At 35.8% G+C, this 22,124-nt stretch overlaps 4 protein-coding genes across 5 annotated transcripts; 2 read left to right on the top strand and 2 right to left on the bottom strand.

Annotated features, from left to right (window-relative positions):
• On the top strand, positions 5,708-10,673 carry LOC18609549 (protein DETOXIFICATION 29). Of its 2 annotated transcripts, XM_018116383.1 has the most exons (8): positions 5,708-6,072; positions 6,238-6,779; positions 7,382-7,468; positions 7,914-7,970; positions 8,068-8,306; positions 8,410-8,528; positions 8,620-8,706; positions 8,919-10,673. In XM_018116383.1, the coding sequence occupies exons 1-8, from the start codon at positions 5,749-5,751 to the stop codon at positions 8,991-8,993; spliced, it is 1,530 nt and encodes a 509-aa protein (XP_017971872.1). In that variant the 5' UTR covers positions 5,708-5,748; the 3' UTR covers positions 8,994-10,673. The 2 variants fall into 2 exon arrangements, with proteins under 2 accessions (XP_017971872.1, XP_017971873.1); XM_018116384.1 differs by lacking the exon at positions 7,382-7,468.
• Positions 10,530-11,227, bottom strand: LOC18609553 (60S ribosomal protein L27a-3). Its single transcript, XM_018116385.1, has one exon. The coding sequence runs from the start codon at positions 11,100-11,102 to the stop codon at positions 10,662-10,664; it is 441 nt and encodes a 146-aa protein (XP_017971874.1). The 5' UTR covers positions 11,103-11,227; the 3' UTR covers positions 10,530-10,661.
• On the bottom strand, positions 12,377-15,003 carry LOC18609554. The gene is made up of 4 exons (XM_007044729.2): positions 14,275-15,003; positions 14,011-14,163; positions 13,671-13,876; positions 12,377-12,748 (listed from the first exon to the last, which is right to left on the bottom strand). Exons 1-4 carry the CDS (start codon positions 14,758-14,760, stop codon positions 12,544-12,546), a joined length of 1,050 nt encoding a protein of 349 aa, XP_007044791.2. The 5' UTR covers positions 14,761-15,003; the 3' UTR covers positions 12,377-12,543.
• LOC18609555 (ABC transporter B family member 26, chloroplastic) lies at positions 15,080-21,897 on the top strand. Its single transcript, XM_007044730.2, has 18 exons — positions 15,080-15,822; positions 16,049-16,176; positions 16,535-16,577; positions 16,764-16,808; positions 16,927-17,049; positions 17,131-17,234; positions 17,635-17,689; positions 17,785-17,855; positions 17,959-18,061; positions 18,195-18,405; positions 19,063-19,136; positions 20,016-20,072; positions 20,157-20,231; positions 20,422-20,496; positions 20,575-20,856; positions 20,987-21,051; positions 21,123-21,183; positions 21,326-21,897. Exons 1-18 carry the CDS (start codon positions 15,373-15,375, stop codon positions 21,404-21,406), a joined length of 2,103 nt encoding a protein of 700 aa, XP_007044792.2. The 5' UTR covers positions 15,080-15,372; the 3' UTR covers positions 21,407-21,897.

Consider the following 22,124-nt stretch of genomic DNA (forward strand, 5'->3'; position numbering starts at 1 on the left):
GAGGGGTGCTAATCCTTCCCCGGGCGTAACCGCACTCCCGAACCTAGATCCAGAAAATTGTAGACCGGTTTAAGGTTCTTTTCGGTGGGCTTAAAATTAATTTAAGTTTGCATCGATTAGAATCGAGTCAATAGGTGGCCAATCACACCTAGTAAAAAAAAAGATTGGTGGCGACTCCTAGTTTAATTTTTTAGTGAGTTTTCACAGTTCATCGTATAGCGGTCGGGTTCCAACGGACCCGCACGTTACGACATAAATTATTAAGACGTATGTTTAGACAATACCTGTATCTTTGATTAGTAATGCCACTACAAGTTGGAAATGCTTAGTATTATTTTGATTTGAAGTTATGAAATGTGATTTAGCAACTTGATGGAATGATGAACAGATCATATTAATAGGCTTGCTTGGGCTTAGTGGACTACCTCCATTGGGCCCATGCTCCGGTCATGGCTCAGAATTTGGGTAGTGACATTTATGCTTGAGAATAAGCCTTCAATGGAGGATATATTCATGTAATTCATGACAAAGATTGAGACCTTCATGAAAAAACTGAAGCCTTCATGACAAAGAAGATGCCTTCATTCAAAGTCAAGCAGCATCAATCAGAAATCTTGAAACACAAATAAGTCAACTAACTAGTGCCATCAATGATAGACTTCAAGATGATGGAGATAAGGTAGATTAAGAGAATACTTCCTCAAATCAAGTTCAAGATGAAGAAATTAAGCAAGAGGAGGAAGTATCTACACTAGCATAAGTCAAGTCATATGTGCCTCCCATTCTTTCTAGATATAGTTGATGAGTTACCTAAGGAGACTATTGGTATGAAAAATCCAAAGAAACTTTTTGAAGCTTGTTTGGTTCAAGATGCAACAACAAAGGACAAGAATGAAGAACTCACAAATGTTACACATGTTTTGAAAGCTATACCAAAAGTGCATTATTCAAGAACTCAATTTGATAAGTTAGGTAAAAGTCAGCCTATTTCACCACCTTGGGTTGAGCAAGCACCAAATCTTGAGTTAAAACCACTACAACCTCATCTTAGGATGTGACTATTCTTACACCTCAAGCTTTTCCATGCAAACTCAAACTTCGTGAAAGAAGACCTCAACCAAAGTCAAGCTATTAACTATAAAGAAGCACTTCTTGAAAGGCAACCCAAGCTTTTGAAACTCTTTTTTTTTTCTTTCTTTAAAGTTTTTTTATTTTATTTATTTATTTTTCTTCATTAATCTCTATTTATTTATTTATTTATTTTAGTGAAAAAAATCCTCTTACAAGTGACAATGAGGAAAAAAAAGAGGATTAAAGCTTCTCCTGATTCATCCAACTAACAAAGAAGTATTCTTTTACCTTTCTTTTATTTTTTCTAACATTGAGGATAGTGTTTAGTTTAAGTTTGGGGGGATGAAGTTATTTTTCTATTAGTGAATATTCTGTGGAAGTTTTAAATTTTATTTTATTTTCATGTTTATTTATACTTTAAGTAATTAGGATTAGTTAATCATATAAATTTATTTTTAGGATTAGTTGAATTTATTTTTTATGCTTGCTTGAATTTTTAGGAATATAGAGCAGAGTTGTGCCAAATTTTTCGATGATCTCCCTGTCCAATGATGATAATTAGTCGTCTTGAATATTTAACTTTTGATGAATAAGGATATTGTTTGGTTCATGCTAAATTCTTTTGTTTAGTATCATTGTTAGGATGTGATTTTCACAATTTTGAGCACTTTATCTTTTGCTTTAAATTATTGTGAATATTTAGAGAAGGTTTATGTTGATATAAAATTTTGAATTATGTTATGAATTCTAGAATTTGCTTGATTCTCTCTCGAGGTGAAATCCTAGGCAATACTTAGTTAGGGATATGATTTAGACTATCTTTGAACCGTTTGAGTTTTTCAAGCTAACTTTGATATATTTTTATCCCTAGTGTACCCCATTGAGCCTAATTTCCATTTTCTTTATTTAACCACATAATAATTGAGCCTAACCTTCAAGTAAAATTTATAATTTTGCAACCCTCACTCCTAAGCATTTATATTGTTTTAGGAAAAATAGATTAAAGTATATGTTGAAAAAGGTAGAAAGGTGAAGTTACTGAAAAAAAAATTCAAAATATTGAAAATCAATCCACAACTTCCAATACAAAGAAAAATAAGTTTGGGAGTGTAAAATTATGGAATTGAAAAAACAAAAAAGAGACAAGAAAAAGTAGAATAAAGTGTTGAAAAAAAAAAAGAAAAGGTGTATGTGGAGAAGGAAAATAGAGCTTTATATAGGTCCTTGAATAATTATGTGCTTAGGGTGATTTGAACCATATTATTTTATTTATCCTACTTTGACCCTAGCCATACATTACAAACTTTATAAAGTCCTATTGTTCTCTAGCTTTATATAGTCTACATTAGTGGAGAGAGAGATGAAAAATAAACCTATGAAATTTTAGTACTAATTTGAAATTTTGATTGGCATAAACTAATCCGGACATTATGATATTCTTGATAAAAGATTTTACACACTTACATGGAAATCCATTCAAGAATATGCTTGCATTGGAATTGAAACATAAATTTAAATGATGCCTATATTTTTTCTTAAATTTTAAGTTGATCGATATACTTTTGAGGAAATTATGAGAGATCATTGAGCTGATCCACTTTATCTCTAGTAGTTGCTTTATCTATTTTGTTTTCACCATTTAAATTGATTTTTGTTACTTTCTTTTCTATGGTTTTCTTGAGGACTAACAAAATCTTAAGTTTAAGGGTGTGATAACTCTATGATGTATAGTTATTTAGACTTAATTTTGATTATAATTTAACTTAGTTTTTATAGTAATTCATATAAATTAGTAAGTTTTATCTAATTATTTTAAGTTAATTAATTAGGTGAGTCAATCTAATCTTAGTTAAATTTGTGCTTAAATTGGTGTTAATGTGCCCAAGATAATTATTATTGATTTATTTGTGCTTTTGTAGATATTTATTAAAGAAGAACTTTTAATTGAAGGATTTTTAATGGAAGTAGGAGAGAATTTCAAAGGTGTAGACTTTCACTACACGTCTTAGTATTTCGACCATAACTCTCTTTACAAAACTCCAAATGAGGTGATTCTTGAGCCATTGGAAAGCTAAGAGAAAAAGCTACACCTTTCATGTTTACTATTTTACTCAGTTTGGTCTTGAAGGTGGTCAAAAACCTTTTCATAGTAGCAGCACGTGATCTGATGAAGATGAAGATTTCCTTGTTCAAATACACTTCTTTCTTGCCCAACGTAGAACTTAGAATTTAAGTGAGTTTAGACTTCTATTTTGGTTACATTTTGTAGCCTTATAAAAAAGAAATCTTTGAAGGGCACTTTTAAATGAATCAATCAAACACGAAACATCAAATTTAGAGCTTGGATTCAAGCTACAAAATCATTGAAAAAATCTTATTGAAGTTGAGACGAAATCGAGGGATTCAAGAAGATTTGGAGATCAAGATTGCAACTCTTAGGTTTCTTTTATCTTTTTGTTGTTTTTTTATTTTCTTGGGTTTGGTTTTAATGTTTAAACTTTATTTGATGATGACGTGTGACTTGATGGGGAACTAATTTATTTATCTAAGATTATAATTCAAACCAATACGTATTCTAAATTATTTATCTCTCTTTTGCTTATATTTGATAGTTTTAAGTTGTTTATTCTATTCTAGTCTTAATGCTTCTAGTTGATTGGCTACCAATTAGATTGAATTAGAAACCTAAGTTAAACCTTGACGAAGGAAATTTAAGTAGACCTTTAGTAGAATAGTGTATGATCGAATGCACTTAATTGATTAGGTGGCTTGATTTGCATATAGGGTAAATATACACATATAAGCCATAAGTTGCAAAGATTAGAACACAAGCTTAATAAATCTATTAAACTCAACAAAGACTTGTAAATAATTTAGGACTCTAGGTTAACAACTTAATCTATTAAACTAAGTTGAGAAAGAGAGACAATATTCAAATGAAGAATTGAGGAAAATCATAATCTTAGGTCTGATAGTTAAGAGAGTTCTATAAAACAAATTTACTATTTAATTTTAGTTTCAGTTTATTAGTTTTAATTGTTATTTTAATAATTTTAAATTAATTGTTTAGATAAGATTAGAATGTGTTAATTTTAGTAGTTAACAAGTAGGGATTAATTCAATTCTCCATAAGAACTGATTCTACATTTTTCTATATTACTTGTTAATTATACATGCACTTACGTGAGAAATCAACAACACAAAGCTATAATTGTTTTCAATCTATTGGTCAAAACTTTAGATGCAATTATGTAAAGCACATTACTTAAACTAATAGGTCGAAACTGACTTACCTTTCCTATTGATTTATCTTCGTAACAAGCACTGTATGGGTATGATTAATATCTGAATTATCCAATCTTCAATCTAAAAAATCAATCACCAATCGATGTATGCAATTACCCAATTTATCCCAATATTTATGGTAAAACAGAGTAAGGTAGCCATCTGGACCTGGAGCCTTTATTGGGTTCATCTAGAACATAGCACACCTCACCTCATCAAAACTAATCTCAACATCCAAAACTGCTATCATATCATCATTGAATTTTGGTTGCACAAAGGTTAAGACTTCTTCTATCACTTGTGGAGTAGATGAGGTAAAAATATTCGACAAAACAATCTTCCATTTCTCTTAACACTTTGGCATTTGAGTCCACCCATACATCATTATCCTATTTAGAGCCCATATTGTATTCTTCCTTTTTGTTTCAAAGGCTCTACTCTGGAAGAATTTTGTATTCTTATCTCTCACTTTTAACCATTCAACATAGGACCTTTGTCTCCCCATGGTCTCTTCCTCTTTAAGTAACCCACTAAGCTCGTTTTTAAAATTCAAGTTTAATATACTTGTATTTTTTTATTGTAAACTTTTATATGATATCATCTCTTAAATAAAATTTTCAACAAATAACCAAGCATCGGACAAATCCATGTTAATATTAATTAGAAAATAATTTTTTATTTGTTAGCAATTTTGAAAATTTTAGATATTGTTATTATTATTATTTTGAAATATTCCTAAAACATTAAAAATGGAAAAATTCTTTTTAGAAAAAACTAAAAAATAAAAAAATGAAAGAGACTTTTTGAAAAAAACATTGAAAGTAAAAAAATATTTTTTTATTTTTAAAAGTTTATTAAAAATTATAGAGAGGAAATAATTTTTATAATTTTAAAAAATTATGAGAATAAAAGAATATTTTCTATTTTTCCAAAAATCTTAAATATACTTTTTATTTTTTGTAGTTTCTAATCTTTTATAATTTCTTAAAAATATAAATTAATTCTATTTTTTATTGTTCTAGAATTTTTTTAATAATTAAAAATTATTTTTAGTTTTATAAAAAAAGTTTTGGAATTTCTAAAAATTATAAAATATTTTTATGCTTTTTAAAACTTTTGGATTTTTTTAAAATTTAAAAATATTTTTAATTTTTAAATTTTTTTGAAAGTGATAAAAATTGCAAAGTATGTTATAATCTGATATTGCATTAGGTTCTCAAATAATCACCTTACATTCATTTGCTTTAATATGATTAAATTGTAACTTGCATTGTTTTGATTTATTTTAAAATAAATACTTTAATATAATTTAATTAGACACATGTATACCAAACACCGCCTAGTTCTTAAGTGCTTATTACACCAAACCAATTCCTTCTCTCTCTCTCCCGAATGGCAGAAGCAATAGAGCCGCTACTCTCCCCCACCCAGGAAGAGCATACACGGCCACAACCAAAAGCAGATAACACCTCTTCCATCTTCATCGCCGGCTCCCAAGACATCCCTCCGATCACTGGCGTCTGCCACTTCTTCAGAGAATGCTTTGCCGAATCCAAGAAGCTATGGTACCTAGCTGGCCCTGCCATGTTCACCTCCATCTGCAAATACTCCCTCGGTGCCATCACTCAAGTCTTCGCCGGCCACGTTGGGACTCTTGCCCTCGCCGCAGTCTCCGTTGAAAACTCAGTCATCGCCGGTTTCTCCTTCGGTGTTATGGTATATATATATATATATCATATTAGTACATCCATAACAAAGTCATATATATATATATATATATATATATATATATATATAATTTGACTTTCATGTTTAATTGTTTCTGATTATAGACACATATAACAACTTAGTTGATGATATATACTGCTTTAACGTAATCAGCTTGGTATGGGAAGCGCGCTTGAAACCTTATGCGGTCAAGCGTTTGGAGCAGGGCATATTGACATGCTAGGGGTTTACATGCAAAGATCATGGATCATCCTTAACTCAACAGCTTTGGTCCTTCTCTTTTTATACATATTCGCGGAACAAATTTTGAAGCTGATAGGCCAGACTGAGGAAATATCAAAGGCGGCTGGGACTTTTGCAATATGGATGATACCACAGTTATTCGCTTATGCCATGAATTTCCCCATCGCCAAGTTTCTGCAGTCACAGAGCAAGATCATGGTCATGGCCGTGATTGCAGCTGCAGCCTTGGTTTTGCACACGGTTTTCAGCTGGCTCTTGATGTTAAGACTGGGGTGGGGGCTGGTAGGTGCAGCCCTGGTGTTAAATGCGTCGTGGATTTTCATAGTTGCGGCTCAGTTCTCGTATATTACTAGTGGGACATGTGGGCGCGCATGGACCGGATTTTCATGGAAGGCTTTTCAAAACTTGTGGGGATTTGTTAGGTTATCTCTGGCTTCAGCCGTCATGCTCTGGTGAGAAAATAAGAATTTGAGATATTGTAACAAACTTTTTCAACTTTCAACTACTGTTCTCACTTCTCGGTAAACTACTTTGCCTACTGCTCTGGGCATATTATTCTCCACATCCATATTATAAATATATATTTATATATATATATATATATTATTCCTTATTATACAGTTCTTGAAGAATTGATATATGACACTATTTTAATTGATTTTGTCATAACTTGCATGGTTTTGGGCTTTGGCCTGGCTAGGCCCTAGTACTCACGACGAGCCACCAACCTTATGGTGGCGGAATTACTTAGTCTCTTCCCCTCATTTTGCCTATACGTATATAACCAAAATTTATATATATATATATAATATCCACATTGCATTTCCACCTATACGTATCCTAATAGTTAGATCATTACTACTATTACTGCTGCTGCTGCTTAATTTTAGGCGTATAAATGATATTATATACACATGGTAGTTCCATCTAACTGTGTCTTACTACTTTGATGCATGCATAAAGCATTTTGTTAATCTTTATTCACATTAGGATATTTAAACTTTGCTTAATCGATGTTTTGATATGTTCCATTTTGTGTTAACATCTTGTGTAGCCTGGAGGTATGGTATTTTATGGCACTAATACTCTTTGCCGGATATTTAAAGAACGCAGAAGTTTCTGTAGATGCCTTGTCCATATGGTGAGCTTGACTTCACTGATTTTCCATAAATTATTCAACAATAATTTACTCTTTTAATGGTGCAAAAATGACGCAAGTGATTGGCGTAAATAATAAAAAATAGTCCCCTCTTTCTCCCTCGTTTCGAAAGATACGTATCGGCCTTTGGGGAAGATCGAAGAACCTTTATTATCTCCTCGATATATGTGGAAACAAAACTTTTTTGGTTTCATATTTAATGGTACGCAAAAGAATTTCAGTTCACCAGTTAAATGGGCTCTCGTTCATGAAACCTTTGGTCAATACTAAGTTTATGTAATTTCTAATCAGAGTCGGAGCCCCATTTTTTTTTTTTTATCTTGAATAATTATAATGCATTAGAAACAAGAGCAAAATCGTTTTCTTCTCCATTATATTTTAATTGTTTCTTTCTGCCTTTCTCCTAACAAAGCTGCCAAATTTGCAGCTGTAACATTCTGGGCTGGACGGTCATGGTAGCTCTGGGGATGAATGTGGCTGTAAGGTACGTACGACGTGAACACTCCAGAAACCAGCGATATCACGAATCATTTGAAACAGTTTAGGTCAAAGTGTTTCTGATCAGCGTAAAACTTTTACAGTGTGAGAGTGTCAAATGAACTGGGGGCAGGACATCCGAGGAAAGCAAAACTTGCATTGGTAGTGGCTGTGATATCTTCGTTTATGATCGGTCTGGCCATCGCGGCCGTTCTGATTATCTTTCGGGACAAATACCCAGACTTATTTTCAACCAATACACAAGTCAAACAAGTTGTCAAAGAGCTAACGCCATTGTTGGCCTTTTGCATTACGCTTAACAATGTTCAACCCGTTCTCTCAGGTTTGAAAGATAGCAATTATTATTCCTTTTTTTTTTTTTTTTTTGTAGAGAAAACAAATTTACGTTTGGCATTTTAATTAATTTGTGGGGATGGATGGGGCAGGGGTGGCCGTCGGAGCTGGATGGCAAGCTTTCGTTGCTTATGTAAACATTGGGTGTTACTATATCTTTGGGGTTCCTCTGGGTCTCATATTGGGTTTCACATTCAACATGGGTGTTAAGGTGATTCTCTTCCCTTGTCTAACCTATTCTACGTCCATTTAACACTTTATGGAAATGTAAATGCAATGGTTGGTATCCCATATACTTTCAGGGAATTTGGTGTGGAATGATATCTGGCACAGCTGTGCAGACTTGTGTCCTTTTTGGGATGATTTATAAAACCAATTGGAACAAAGAGGTAACATTCAAATTCCATTGAGCTATAATTTGTTCTTTTAATTTTTAATTTTGTACTTTTTTTCCTTTTAAATTTTTTTGTAAGAAAAATAAACAACAAAATTACAAAAGTACCAATCCTCTAAGCATTTTGGAATTCCACTGCGCGACCTGCCCAGGTTAAAACTAGTCCCGGTAAGCACTAATCCATGCCAACTTTGATGCTGTGTGCAGGCTTCGATTGCTGAAGACAGGATAAGGAAGTGGGGAGGACACACAGAATTCAGAGAGGGCAACGTAGAACAATGAAGAGAGATATTGCACTGCCATTTCACCAACAAATTTTTAGTACCCATTGTGAGTTGTGACGGGATTCTCTCAAATTTCTCTTTGGAACAATAATAGAACAATGAAAAGAGATAGTGTACGGTCATTTCGCCACCAGTTTTAGTATCCATTTGAGGTGGGATTCTTTCTCTTAAAGTTCATGATAACTGGCAGGGAAGAACATATGGCTGTGTAAAAGTCTAGAAATAAAATGATTTATAAGTAATATAAACCAACATCAAATTTCTCATTCTCAATATGTGACCACAAAACCACTCATTTTAGGCCATTAACTGCCTTTCAGACACCATTAAAAAACTACAAGGCCATAACCATAACCGTATTATACAACACATATTCAGTTTATAACAGGAGAAAGGCTGATAATTCTCTTATAGGCAAGTAGCATAAGTCAATTAATTTATTGATCTCCCCAAACAAATCCTATGCAAGCCTGATAAAAGCATCACAGGCATCTTCGATGCAATGTGCTGCAAGAGGCAGGGCAACCTAAGCCTGTTTAAATCTGGCCATTGCAGACAATCTTAATTGAGGAATCATGTTAAGGATAAACCTAATAAAGAAAACCAATTATCTGTGATATGCAGAATGGGGCACAGTTTTTCCAACCTCTTCCCCAACAAAAAAAATGTTGAGTCGCTATTGAATCCCAGTTGTGCAGCAAAAAGTGATGCTCTCAACACATAGATCTAAAGAAAAATGATCCTTATGCCTTAATGCATTTATCATGCTGGAAATAAGGGACTTCAATCAAAGAAATCATTTACAATAGAATTTTCAGCTACCCCAAGCTTACACCCCCATATGAACAGCTTTCATGCTCAAAATACTTGCTACATTGTTGCAAACAATGGTGACATAAGCATCCTTAATGGCTCAATAACAGCTTGTTTACTCTTCTGCTTTTGCATCTCTGATGATCTATTTCTTATAACTTCTGGAATAGGTATATGACCACAAAGCATGACATATGCACAATAGCACAAGAGAGAAAATGCCATGCCCAGATTAGTAAGCCACTAATGCCAATAAGGTAGGACCCACACCTTTCTCCAATTAGACATATGCAACTGATGCTATTTAAATTGAACACAGGCAACTAAAGGGCCGATTTCAATTTGATCCCTAACAGTTACTCATAAGCACAGAAAATGGCTCAAGAGAATGCATCTAATCACTAAATTTTATCATATCATTCTCCAACACAGAAGAGAACTATGTTCAGTCCACCATAAGATTATTAAGTATCCTAGACCAAGCAAGTACCGATGTCAAAAAATTGAAATATCAACATTTTTGGACCACTCGGAATTCGATCATTTACACCTTATCAAATCCCACACATTCGCAACATTTCCCCCATTAATTGCATCCAGAGCTGATTACTATTTAACTTACACTGCAACATCTAATATACATCATAGAACTAAACCGACGAAATTCAACAATGAAAAACATAACAAAATAAACAACGCAAGTCAAACTTAACAAACATAATACGTAATTGCGCCAAAATTAATGACATTAATTTAAAATCTCATTTCAAAAATAAATCCAAACAACCCAAGATAATAGTATAACAGAATCGTCATTCAGATCCCAAAAATAAAGAAAAAAACAAACCCTGACCTAGGCGGTGAGCACAACAGCACCACCAGCCTCCTTGATCTTCTTCTCAGCAGTCTTCGAAACCAACTTAGCCTTAACCACGATCGGTTGATTCTCTGGTAACACACCCTTTCCGAGGACCTTAAAGTACCCGAACTGAGTCACGTCGATCATCGGCGCGGCATCCTTGTTGGCTTTCACCTTCACGTCTTGTGGAACGAGAGACCAGAGCTTGTCGATGTTGACGATGGGACAGTAGAATTTGTTACGGAGCTTGTGGAAGTACCTCATACCGACCTTCCCAAAATACCCAGGGTGGTACTTGTCGAAGAGGATCCTGTGGTGGTGCATGCCTCCGGCGTTTCCGCGACCTCCCGGGTGCTTGCGGTGCTTGCCGATACGGCCGTGACCGGCGCTCACGTGGCCGCGCTTCTTGCGGTGCTTCTTGAAGCGGGTTGTCATTTTTGGATTGGTGAGGATCTGGGGAGGGAAGGGTTCGGAGCGGCTGAGGGACGAGAAAATGAGAGTAGGGCTTGTGGGGATTTATTTTGGTGCGGGAAAATGGTGGGGAGTGGGGAGGTTTTTGGTTTCCAGGTTTGCCCTCTAGGGTTTCGGGGATTTTACGGCTGTGGTGGGCTTAAGGAGGGTTCGGCCCTAACGGCTGTCTGCATTTGGGTTGGTACGAGGAGTGATGGGCTTCAAGGGGTACTGCAATGGGCTTGAGGATTGTGATATTGATCAGACTGCCGGGGTTGTTGGGTTGGCTCGTCTAACGAGAAATTTTGTTAAGATATAATGTTTACTTTTTTTTTCACTATTTAAAATATATTTAAATAATTTTTTATTTTTTATTATATTCAATTAAATTCTTATATTTTTATTCTAAGTTAAATAGGTTCTTATAACTAACCGTTAATTAATTACCAAAGTTGCCTATCATTTTATATCCACGTGAAAATGACATGGTAAAAATATTATGTAATCATATTATAATACTATATAAATATGCTATATTATTGTTTATTATGATATATCAACGTGTCACATCAATATTATATAATATAAAAATGAAAAGTGATTTTACTAACAATAGTTAGCAAATCGTTAATTATAATTACTTATTTAGTTCAAAATAAAAATATGAGATTTAATTGAAAAAAATAAGAATTTATTTAAATTTTGGTAAATACTTTAAAAGTCTTTTTAGATATTATGCCTTTTGTTAAATACTATGAACATAATTGCATTTGCATTATTGCATATGAATTTTCCTTTTGAATTTGATGTACCTTAAAACTATGATTAGCTAGAGAAATGGACACAATAGACTTGCACAACAAAGAAGTGGAACCTTATAAAGCTTAGGTAGACATTGTGTAGCAATCCAACCTTGTAATTGTTGTGGCAAATGACAAACTTGTAGAATTATCAAGGAACACGGCGAATCTGGGAAATTAAAAATGATTTTTTGTTGCATTACGTATTGAGCAATAATTTTCTAAATAACCAATCTCTTTCTCCCCAAACCTTAGAGTGACTTACATGCATTTTCATCTAAGTCGAAGTGGGTAATTTGAATGAAAATTCTGAATTCTTCTGTCACTTGCCAAAGGGGCAAATAACGTTACTTGTTTACTAGTGGCAATCCTCACCCAACTTCAGGCGGAAACCGTGGCTCTTGATGTTTTAGTAGGAAGGGATTGTATGCAGAAAGATATAAACCATACCCAATTGGCTATCCAATCACAGACCTCTCAAGTCTGCTTTCGAAAATAATGAACGAAAACATCTTTTTGCTTCATAAATACAAGGGCATCAACATCACATTAACAAGACATAATAAATAATTAAATGAACATATCACGATCCAACAATAACAACTATAGAGAGTGTTCTGTATGATTCATCTTTGTAGAAACAGGGCAGCTCCCACCAAGCCAAACCATAGAGTCAAAGCTACCCAAAAAGCTTGGTTCTTCTCCAGTCCAACAGGCGGCCGCCACACCAGAAAATCCCCTAGAAAGTCTCTGGAGGAGGGAAGCTGATTGGTAGTCGACCCACTTCTCTGATCCTTGTCCTTGTACTTATCACTCCACGTTGCTGCATAGCTGGAAATTTTACAATGATGCATATACTTGTCAAAATCTTTTTCCAGATTAGCTCCAACTTACTCCCTACTGAAGTAGAAATGGTGTAATCGAATATTCAGAGATAGAAAATAATACAAGAATAGGCAAAAGCTGAAACTAGAACTACGCTGGTCACAAGACAAGGGCAGAAAGAAGAATTGACATGGTGATCAAGAACAAAGCAATCCAAATAAGAAGCAAGCTGATCATTAGGCATGGGAAGAACTTAAGGAATAAGTATTTGCTTGGAGATTAAGAAAAGACTACTGAATTATATACTTTCTAAGAGCCTGTAGCTGTCCAAATAGATGTGAAATGGTTAACATTATTGCCTCCAACTATCTACTATGTTCATGACACATTAGCAAACCATGAAGTATGGACATGGACACCATAATTCATGGCAAGAACAGCAAATTTCCCAAAGACAGGAAGCTATATGGTGAAAGTAAGGTACAAGAGTTGGCAGCCAATCACAGGAACATGACTTATTCGAGAGACGAGCTTTGAGGAATGAAACAGGGATTATTTGTAGTAGTATTTACTACTCGGAAGAGTTGGTGAGACAGGAAGTGAAAAATAAGTTAGTCTTAAGATAAAGGAAGATTTTCAAGAGATCAAAATTTAGAATGCTAGCGTTGACAAGGATCCACACAATATTCTCAAAATTCACCATTACACAAGCCAATGCCAGCTAAACACATAAGACTGTCAGGGGAAAATAATATGAGCATTTGCCAAGTCTTCAGAACAACATATTATCAACTTCAGTTTAGATAAAAAAAAGTAAACAACTGACGAGGACTGCCGGTCAATCCACATAAAAGTATGTTTCATGAATGTCTATTGGTGCATTATTTTATGCCTTATCCTTCCTAAAAAAAGGCTAAAACAAATATACCTGTCGTAACTAGAACCAATCAGCGGTATAGTAACCATTTCTTCCTGGGATATCTTGAGTTTAGGTGCTTGCAAGATGTAGCGAAGTTCAGCAGCTTGACGTCGAATGCTCACACTAGGGTGCCTCTTCTCCAATTGCTGGTACAGAGCAATGCAGTCCGCATGGCGGTTATTCGCCTCATAAGCCATAGCCAGCCATATTTGAATCTGAAATCCGATAAACAAAAAGAAAAAAAAAAAAAACCCTCATTAGTCTTTGCCTCCTTTGCCAAACATTGATTCAAATAAAGAGCCATATCCTCAAAATCATGAAGCTCTTATCTTATAGGGTATCAACCGACCTCACCGCCAAATAATGTTGGCCTGGGAATGATCGTCAGAGCACCTTCAAGAAACTCAATGGCCCGTCCGTACATGCCTTTCCCGTAAGCCTTTTGGCCCAATTCGAACATCAATTGTGCCGTTGCTCTCCTCTCTGCCTGCTCCTGAGCCACCTGTTCTCACATACGAAACTATATCTGATTAAAAAAACTAGAATTTCTTGGAAGGAAAAAGAAGTTGAAGATTAGTTTATTTGTATGGTAGCAGGGCAAAGAAGGCAAAACCTTTTCGAGCTCTTTTCTCACTCTCATCCTTTTTTTCTCCTCAGTTTCTTCGCTACCTTCGCCTTCACTTTCCTCTGCTTCCGCTTTACTCTGCAACTCCTCCGCTTTCTTTTCCAACTCTCTCATCTCCTCAATTTCCTTAACTCTCTTCCTCATTTCCTTCTCCCAATCGTACTCCTCCTCTTCCTCCTCAAATCCGTTGCCGTTTCCGTTCCCATCGTCGTCGCTGGACCCAGCATCGAAATCCACCGCCTTTACTTTCGAATTCGCTTTGCCACGAGCCACCACTCGGTGAGCTCGATTCTCCCCGTCCGAGGAGTCGAGTTGGCTCTTGTTGGAAAGAGAAGCATGGAAGAAATAAGGGTCTCTCTTCGGTAAGTTCAAAAGGACGTCGATCGCCAAGGGACGGGATTTTCGGTCAGGTGTAACGGTCCTCGCTGACGTCACGTCTAGTAACAAAGCTAAATTTCCAAGAACCACTGCCATGGTGGCGTTCCAGAGAGAGAAAGAAGAAAGGAGAGAGTGAGATGCGGAGCTTCCAGTTAACAAAGCCGCCGTGAAGATATTTAGAATGCTGTTATCTTAATGACTAAATTCCCCTGGATTTCGCATTAAAATGACGAATGTTTGAAGATATTTCGTGCCATCCACGAGGGTGATACCGTCAAATAGAATGTGAACGTGGCGCTACGTAGACGAGTGTCGTGTGTGGAGACTGTTGCAGCCTACAATTTGTCTTACGGCAGCGGAAAAGCTCATCGGTTCAAACACGCATCGGAGCAATTGAGCACTCCACGCAACGCCGTCGTTTTATTTGGACGGATTCAACGGTGTGGGATTCAACACAACGAAACCATGCGCTTCACAGAAAACGTTCAGAAGAAAACAGAAAAACGACCCTCCAACGCGCACGCTTTCCACGTGTTTTCACGCGCAAGAATTTGTGTCAATTAAGCAAGCGAAGGTTCCCTCACTGTCATTTCCCGAGCGTTTTAAGGCCTAAAACGGTGGCGCTTCTCTGCAGCACATGCGCCAGAAGCTAAAGATTTTGAACTTTTAGCTTTATCCTCAAACAAACTCCCTCCATTACCCCGTCCAATGGCTCTTCCTCTTTGCTGCAACGCAAAGTTACCGCCCTGCTTTCGTTCTTCGACTCGTTACGAGCAAAAGTTTCATTTCATTAACCACCAGAATATCCGATTTTTCAGGAGCAGTGAAGTGTCGATTTCTTCTAAGAGGATAAGCCATCGCTTAGCTCCTTTAAAATCGTCTTCGATTAACGGATTCTCGGTAGAGAAGAATCTGGAACATTTTGAGGGAGCGCATAGTGTAGAGAATGTCGAGTTGGGTGAGAGAATTCGGAAATGGATTGATTTTCTTCAATCGGTGTTACCTGGAGGGAGCTGGTGGAGTTTCTCCGATGACGTGGAGCTTAAATTGATGGCCAAGCCGGTGACGGTTTGGCGGGCGCTTAGTCGAATGTGGCAGTTGATTTCTAAAGATCGTTTGGTTATTTTCGCTGCTTTTTCCACCCTGATTGTGGCTGCAGTAAGTCCTTTTTTTACTTTGTTTACATCTGTTTTGTTGCTTGCTTCGTATTAGTTGATTGATTTGTGCTAATTTCAGTTCTGAAGTTTTTTGATGAAATGAATGAATCATGGACCTTTTGTTTTTCCTTAACTGTGGTTGCCCAAGGATTAATTTGCAGGGAAACTTTTTATTTTAGTTGTTGCTTTTTAATCATGTTAACTGACTTGTGTGTGTATTGGCTCAGCTTTCGGAGATATCTATACCACATTACTTGACAGCATCAATATTTTCGGCACAGAGTGGTGAAATAGTAGTGTTCCACCAGAATGTACGGCTTCTGATTATGATATGTGTTACTGCAGGAATATGCAGGTCAAAATCTAGTATGGTCAAATCTCCCTTCTACCTTAAGTTGCAACATGAGCATGGCATTGACCTTTTCTTGCAGTGGCTACTAAAAGATAACTGAAATCATGCTTCCATTGAACTATAATTTCTTCCCTTAATTATTTGTTGCTGCATATTAATGTTTAAAGTGATTCACTATTGGATATGACCTAACCAGTCTGTGAGTTCTCTGGCCATTACGATGGAAAAATGCAACAAATCAAGCACCTGCATGCTGCTTTCTATGAATGTGGAACTTTTCTTAGTATTTTTGCGGAATTTGCTCCTTCATGAAGGAAAAGGTGATAGCTACTGATGTTTTACTCTGTTTGCTTGTTTTCAGTGGTCTGCGAGGATGCTGCTTTGGCATTGCAAATATGATCCTTGTGAGTTTGCTTATCATGATTTTACTATTTCATATCCGATGCTTTTGTCTGCTTTTCACTTTGGGCCCTGTGTTTGGTGGTTTTGTGAGCTTGGAGGAGCCATTATTCAAATTTTCTTTTCCATTTTTGAATGTGAATTTAGTGAGCATGACTTATAGGACTGACTGGTTCCTGTAATATCTGCAGGTTAAGCGAATGAGGGAAACACTGTATTCTGCTCTTCTTCTTCAGGTTCTGAATATAAAATCTCAACTTCCTATTGATTTTTGCTATCAATAAGGCATACAGGTTATTTCTTTAGTTTCTTTGGTGTATAAGGTAACTTATTTTTGCATCACATTTTCTGCAGGACATATCCTTTTTTGATGGTGAAACTGTCGGTGATTTAACGAGTAGGCTTGGTTCAGATTGTCAACAAGTGTCACGTGTGATTGGGAACGATCTTAATCTGATTTTGCGAAATGTTCTTCAGGTTTCTCACTGATCAAATAATTAATCCATCTGAGTTTTCTGGAATTGTGGGAATCTGATTAGCACTTCATTCTTCTTTTAGGGGACAGGTGCCTTGATCTACTTGCTGATTTTGTCATGGCCACTTGGTTTATGCACATTGGTGATATGCTCTACTCTAGCAGCAGTTATGCTGGTCTATGGCCTGTAAGATTTTGAAGTTTCACCACTTTTTCCTTCTCTAAAATTGAAGATAGTTTATTTGAAATATATCCATAAAAAGTACGTGTGATTAAATATAAAATTCAAATGGATAATGGCTGGAAAAAGGATCTATCAGAAGGCTAATAACCTTTTAATTAGATACTGCAAAGTTCATGTAATAAGTCTTAGATGGTTGGAGGAAGAGACAGATCAACGGAAAATGGGTTGAGATTTTCAGAAAAAATGATGCCTTGTTCAAACTGAGCAATTTGACTTGTACTTGCTAAGATACACACTCACACACACGGTTTCTTATTCTTGAGTTTCAGAGTATATTGATGTCTTGATTATTGTCCAAGTGTAATATTCTTTGAGGAAAGTTTTATTTTGTCCTCTTGTTTAGGTATCAGAAAAAGGCAGCTAAATTAATCCAAGAATTCACTGCTTCTGCCAATGAGGTAGTTATTAGAAACTTTATCTGTAGTTTGTATTCTTTCTTCTTTTCCCTTGTTTTGACATTAGGATAAAAGGTTTCTCACTATTTATTTCATAGGTGGCTCAAGAGACATTTTCTTTAATGAGAACTGTTCGTGTTTATGGAACAGAGAAGCAAGAGCTGAAAAGGTAATCTGTGCTACCAAAATCTTTCTTCCAAATGTCTTATTGGTTGTCAATCTTTTCCCCTGATAACACATAGAAAAACGATTGATCTGTTTATAATTAATAGGTACAATCATTGGCTGAATAAACTGGCTGATATAAGCTTGCGACAAAGTGCTGCTTATGGAGTTTGGAATCTGAGCTTCAACACTCTTTACCACTCAACTCAGGTTTACAATCTATGGCCTTTCTTACAAAGAAATATAAATCGAAAATGAAAGAAAATAAGAATGTCAGAAGTTACTTCTGTGATTGTGAAGTTTCCTCTCTTTTTTCTTTTTTTTGTTTCTCCTTTCTCTATAGATTATTGCTGTGCTGGTTGGAGGGATGTACATTCTTGCTGGTCAGATAACAGCTGAGAAACTTACAAAGTTTATACTATACAGTGAATGGCTAATCTATTCAACATGGTGGGTTGGGGATAATGTATCATCATTGATGCAATCTGTTGGAGCAAGTGAAAAGGTCTTCCAGTTGATGGATCTTATGCCCAGTGACCAATTCATATCGAAAGGCAAGAATTTTATAAACTTTGTAGATCCACTTTCATAACTTCTTTTTCTTGTTCATTTCTTTGATCCATTGCACTCCATCATCTTGGGGATTGCAGAATTCTAACTGCAAATCAGAAAGCATGACAAAATTGTGAAAAGTATTCTTGTAGAAGCTTTCATGTCCTCTTGAACTGGTACTTTTATTTAGGACTTTTTTATTTCCCCTGCATGTAGCTTTTTGGTTGAACAGATGACTTCTCTTCATTTATCTTGCTTGGCTTAGTGATTATGGGATGTGTTGTTGCTATAGAAATGTTGTTCCTTATATTTGCATATGGCACTTCGAGTTTCATTATGGTTCACACTAGTTTTGGATGGAAAAAAGTTTGAAATTATTTTGAAGTATGTTTACTCTTTGTCTTAGATAATGGTAGTTGCAATACTTATTAGTGGGTGACATATATGTCTGTAGCAATAGCAGTTGTGAGTGTTCTACATCATTTTTTCTTTATCAAATTCAAGAGAACCTTAGTCTTTGATGTGAGAAATATTACTTTAACTATAAATTAAATGTTCCATTCAGCAGAAACAACAACTTCTCTCTGCAGAAATTTTCATCAATGGCAGATATTATCTTTCATTTAACTTGTATTACTTTGAATATTGCTTTCTTACAGGAATGACAATGCAAAAGCTGCTGGGGCATATAGAGTTTGTAAATGTATCTTTTCAATATCCTTCAAGAGAAACGGTATGTTTGCCATCCTTAGCGTTATTAGTACTCCAAGTAACATCTCTGTTTTGATAGCGACGGTAATTTTTATAATTTTAGTGTGGTATAATGGTGCTAGAACCAGAATTTCCACTTGCAATCAGTAATTGCAACGTTCTTCTTTTAAAGGTTTTTTTTTTCTTTTTAAACGAGAAAACTGTTCTCCCTCAAATGCCCCTCTGTTTCTTTCACTCCAAAAAGTCCAAAAAAGAGATAGAGGGATTAGTTATATTATATTTTTTTACTCTTACATAAGTGCGAACCCTCCAATCCTTGGAACAACTGAAATCCACAAACACAACCACAGCCAACTAAGGACCACATCTGTCTCGTCTAAGAACAATTCAAGAGGAGATGATGTACTGTTTCAGGTGCAGTCTTGCGTACAGATTGCATCAATTTGGAAGAATTTTCCCCTTCCATTTTGACATTATCTATGGTGAAAGCTCTTCCTTAAAATGCTTCTCAAGCAAGGAATGCTACTTTTCTTGGGGCTTTTCTCTCCCACACCAATTTTCATGGAAGGTTTACACAGCTTTCCCCTCCATTTCTCATTCATAAGATTCCAATTCAGGAACCATATAAAAGTAGAAAAACATGAAAATAGAAAGAGCACATTTTTCTATCGTAGCATTTATGACTCTGCCGCAGTCGTTTTTCTTTTCTGCTGTAAGTTTAGTGCAGTACGTTCCATGGCTAGTTGCCCGATTCAAAGTAATTGAGAGGTTTAGTCCCTTTTGTTTGATTCCTGAAGCACCCAAGACTATATGCTTAAGTTTTTGGTGCATGCATGCTTTATCTTTGTAAAATTGTTACGATAGCTACTTGGTAACAATTAATAGCAGATCATTTCCACAGGTACCAGTCCTACGGTGTATAAATTTATCAATTCATCCTGGGGAAGTGGTTGCTATAGTAAGTGTCTTGACTCTTATGAAAATTTCATCACTTCCGCACTGACTATGAGCAATAATTTGCCATGTACTTAATCTTGATTAGGTTGGTCTCAGTGGTAGTGGAAAAAGCACGCTGGTGAATCTTTTGCTCCGTCTCTATGAGCCAACAAATGGTCAGGTAGAACTCTTTTGATCTTCATCCTGTTCCATTACTTCCAAGCTGTCAATGTTTGAAAGCTCTTCGTTTGGAGAGTCCAGCAGCAAATGGTTTATAGCCGGCAATTTTGTACTTTCTGCTTGCATCTCAGCAGTTTTATTTCCAACACCTGTAATTTGAATCTCTTGTTACATTTGACCTCTTTTTTCAGATTTTAATTGATGGCGTCCCTCTCAGAGAATTGGACATCAAGTGGTTGAGGGGAAAAATAGGATATGTGGGACAGGTCCTCTAATTACTTCCAGCCTTGAACTTCAGTATATTTGATGGGATCTTTCCTCCTTAATATATTCTTTTTCTCCAGGAACCAAAACTTTTCCGCATGGACATTAGTTCAAATATTAAATACGGATGTACCAGAAACGTAAAGCAAGAGGATGTTGAATGGGCTGCCAAGCAGGCATATGCCCATGACTTCATCACGTTGCTCCCCAATGGGTATAACACACTTGTTGATGATGATCTGCTCAGTGGAGGACAAAAGCAGAGAATTGCCATTGCTCGAGCCATTCTTAGAGACCCTACAATATTGATCCTTGATGAAGCAACCAGTGCATTGGATGCAGAGAGTGAACACAATGTTAAGGTAACTATTGTTATTAATAAAGATACCTCACTCCATTCTTATTTCCCTTTTTCCAGTTAGGAGATTGAGCATTGAACTAGGGACGGTCACTTGTTTCCACCCCTAAAGTTTCATGTGCCACCTTGTACAGGGCGTTCTTCATGCTGTCAGAAGTGACTCATCAACAAAAAGAACTGTCATAGTAATTGCGCACCGGTAGGCTTCAGGTATCCTCTTTTTGAGTAACTTAACAGTAAGCATAAAGTCTTACCATGCACTATTTACAGGCTTTCTACAATACAAGCTGCTGACAGAATTGTGGTGATGGATGGTGGTCAAATCATTGAGGTTGGCTATTTTTTTAACTGTTTAACAATTCTTTTTTCTGTCATTAATATTGGAACTTTAGGATATTTGTCATTGTTAGGAAAGCAAAATGCTTGCATGAAAAAATGCCGCTCAAAGACATGACTGCCATTCTATCTTGCAGATGGGCAGTCACAGTGAGCTTCTTTGTAAAGATGGCTTATATGCACGATTGACAAGAAGACAGACTGATGCTCTAGTATGATTGTCATTTAAACCGGCACATCATAATCTATCTCAATTCAAGTTTTCTTCAACCTATATCTCAACAAATATAGTATAGGAGGTCAAAGCAACTTTTCACAGCTGACCAGTGCGTTTATAACCATACAACAAGAACACATTATGTCTTGGAACGGGGAGAGGGTTGCAAAAAGGACATTTGCTAAGTGATTTTCTTTATGCTACCCGAGTCAGCATTTGCCAGGGCATTGAACAGTATGCAAGCAGATTCTTTGCTATTCCAATATTGATCAAGGCATGAGTTTGCACAGAATTACTATACTCAGGAAGGTAAGGGAGCGACACTAGATGTAGAATGTACTATTAACTGCACCATATATGATCCATCACCATGCTTATAATGTTACCATGTAAATTTGATGAAAAACTCTTGCCTCAGTTCATAATTTAAAACAATTATGTTGGAGATAACATTGCAAGTAATGATTGAGCTCCTTTAGACATATTTTCCGATGCTTCATTGTTGACAATTCTGGAGCATGAGCTCAGTTTATTGTGCAAGTGGTGTTGTGTGTCAATCTTTTTCAATTTTCTCCAACGAAAACAACACATGTATTCTTAATAAAAATCATATGCCAATTTTTTTTTATTTAAAGTATATCAACAATTTTAAAAATATTGTTTTCATTAAAGCACTAGTATTAATGAAAAATAAGATAGCAATAATTTTCACCTAAACT

This window comes from Theobroma cacao, chromosome 2 (assembly GCF_000208745.1).
Source record: "Theobroma cacao cultivar B97-61/B2 chromosome 2, Criollo_cocoa_genome_V2, whole genome shotgun sequence".
In the NCBI taxonomy this organism is placed as follows: Eukaryota; Viridiplantae; Streptophyta; class Magnoliopsida; order Malvales; family Malvaceae; genus Theobroma; species Theobroma cacao.

What these genes read in the sequence shown, in the direction of transcription:
- LOC18609549 (XM_018116383.1), top strand. Translation starts at nt 5,749, where the DNA reads ATGGCAGAAGCAATAGAGCCGCTACTCTCCCCCACCCAGGAAGAGCAT. An exon ending in TGTTCAACCCGTTCTCTCAG is followed by an intron (nt 8,307 to 8,409) that starts GTTTGAAAGATA and finishes TGGATGGGGCAG; the next exon opens with GGGTGGCCGTCGGAGCTGGA. An exon ending in CATTCAACATGGGTGTTAAG is followed by an intron (nt 8,529 to 8,619) that starts GTGATTCTCTTC and finishes ATATACTTTCAG; the next exon opens with GGAATTTGGTGTGGAATGAT.
- LOC18609553 (XM_018116385.1), bottom strand. Translation starts at nt 11,102, where the DNA reads ATGACAACCCGCTTCAAGAAGCACCGCAAGAAGCGCGGCCACGTGAGC.
- LOC18609554 (XM_007044729.2), bottom strand. Translation starts at nt 14,760, where the DNA reads ATGGCAGTGGTTCTTGGAAATTTAGCTTTGTTACTAGACGTGACGTCA. An exon ending in TGAGAAAAGAGCTCGAAAAG is followed by an intron (nt 14,164 to 14,274) that starts GTTTTGCCTTCT and finishes ATGTGAGAACAG; the next exon opens with GTGGCTCAGGAGCAGGCAGA. An exon ending in ATTGGTTCTAGTTACGACAG is followed by an intron (nt 12,749 to 13,670) that starts GTATATTTGTTT and finishes TAAAATTTCCAG; the next exon opens with CTATGCAGCAACGTGGAGTG.
- LOC18609555 (XM_007044730.2), top strand. Translation starts at nt 15,373, where the DNA reads ATGGCTCTTCCTCTTTGCTGCAACGCAAAGTTACCGCCCTGCTTTCGT. An exon ending in CCACCCTGATTGTGGCTGCA is followed by an intron (nt 15,823 to 16,048) that starts GTAAGTCCTTTT and finishes GTATTGGCTCAG; the next exon opens with CTTTCGGAGATATCTATACC. An exon ending in CTGGGGAAGTGGTTGCTATA is followed by an intron (nt 20,073 to 20,156) that starts GTAAGTGTCTTG and finishes AATCTTGATTAG; the next exon opens with GTTGGTCTCAGTGGTAGTGG.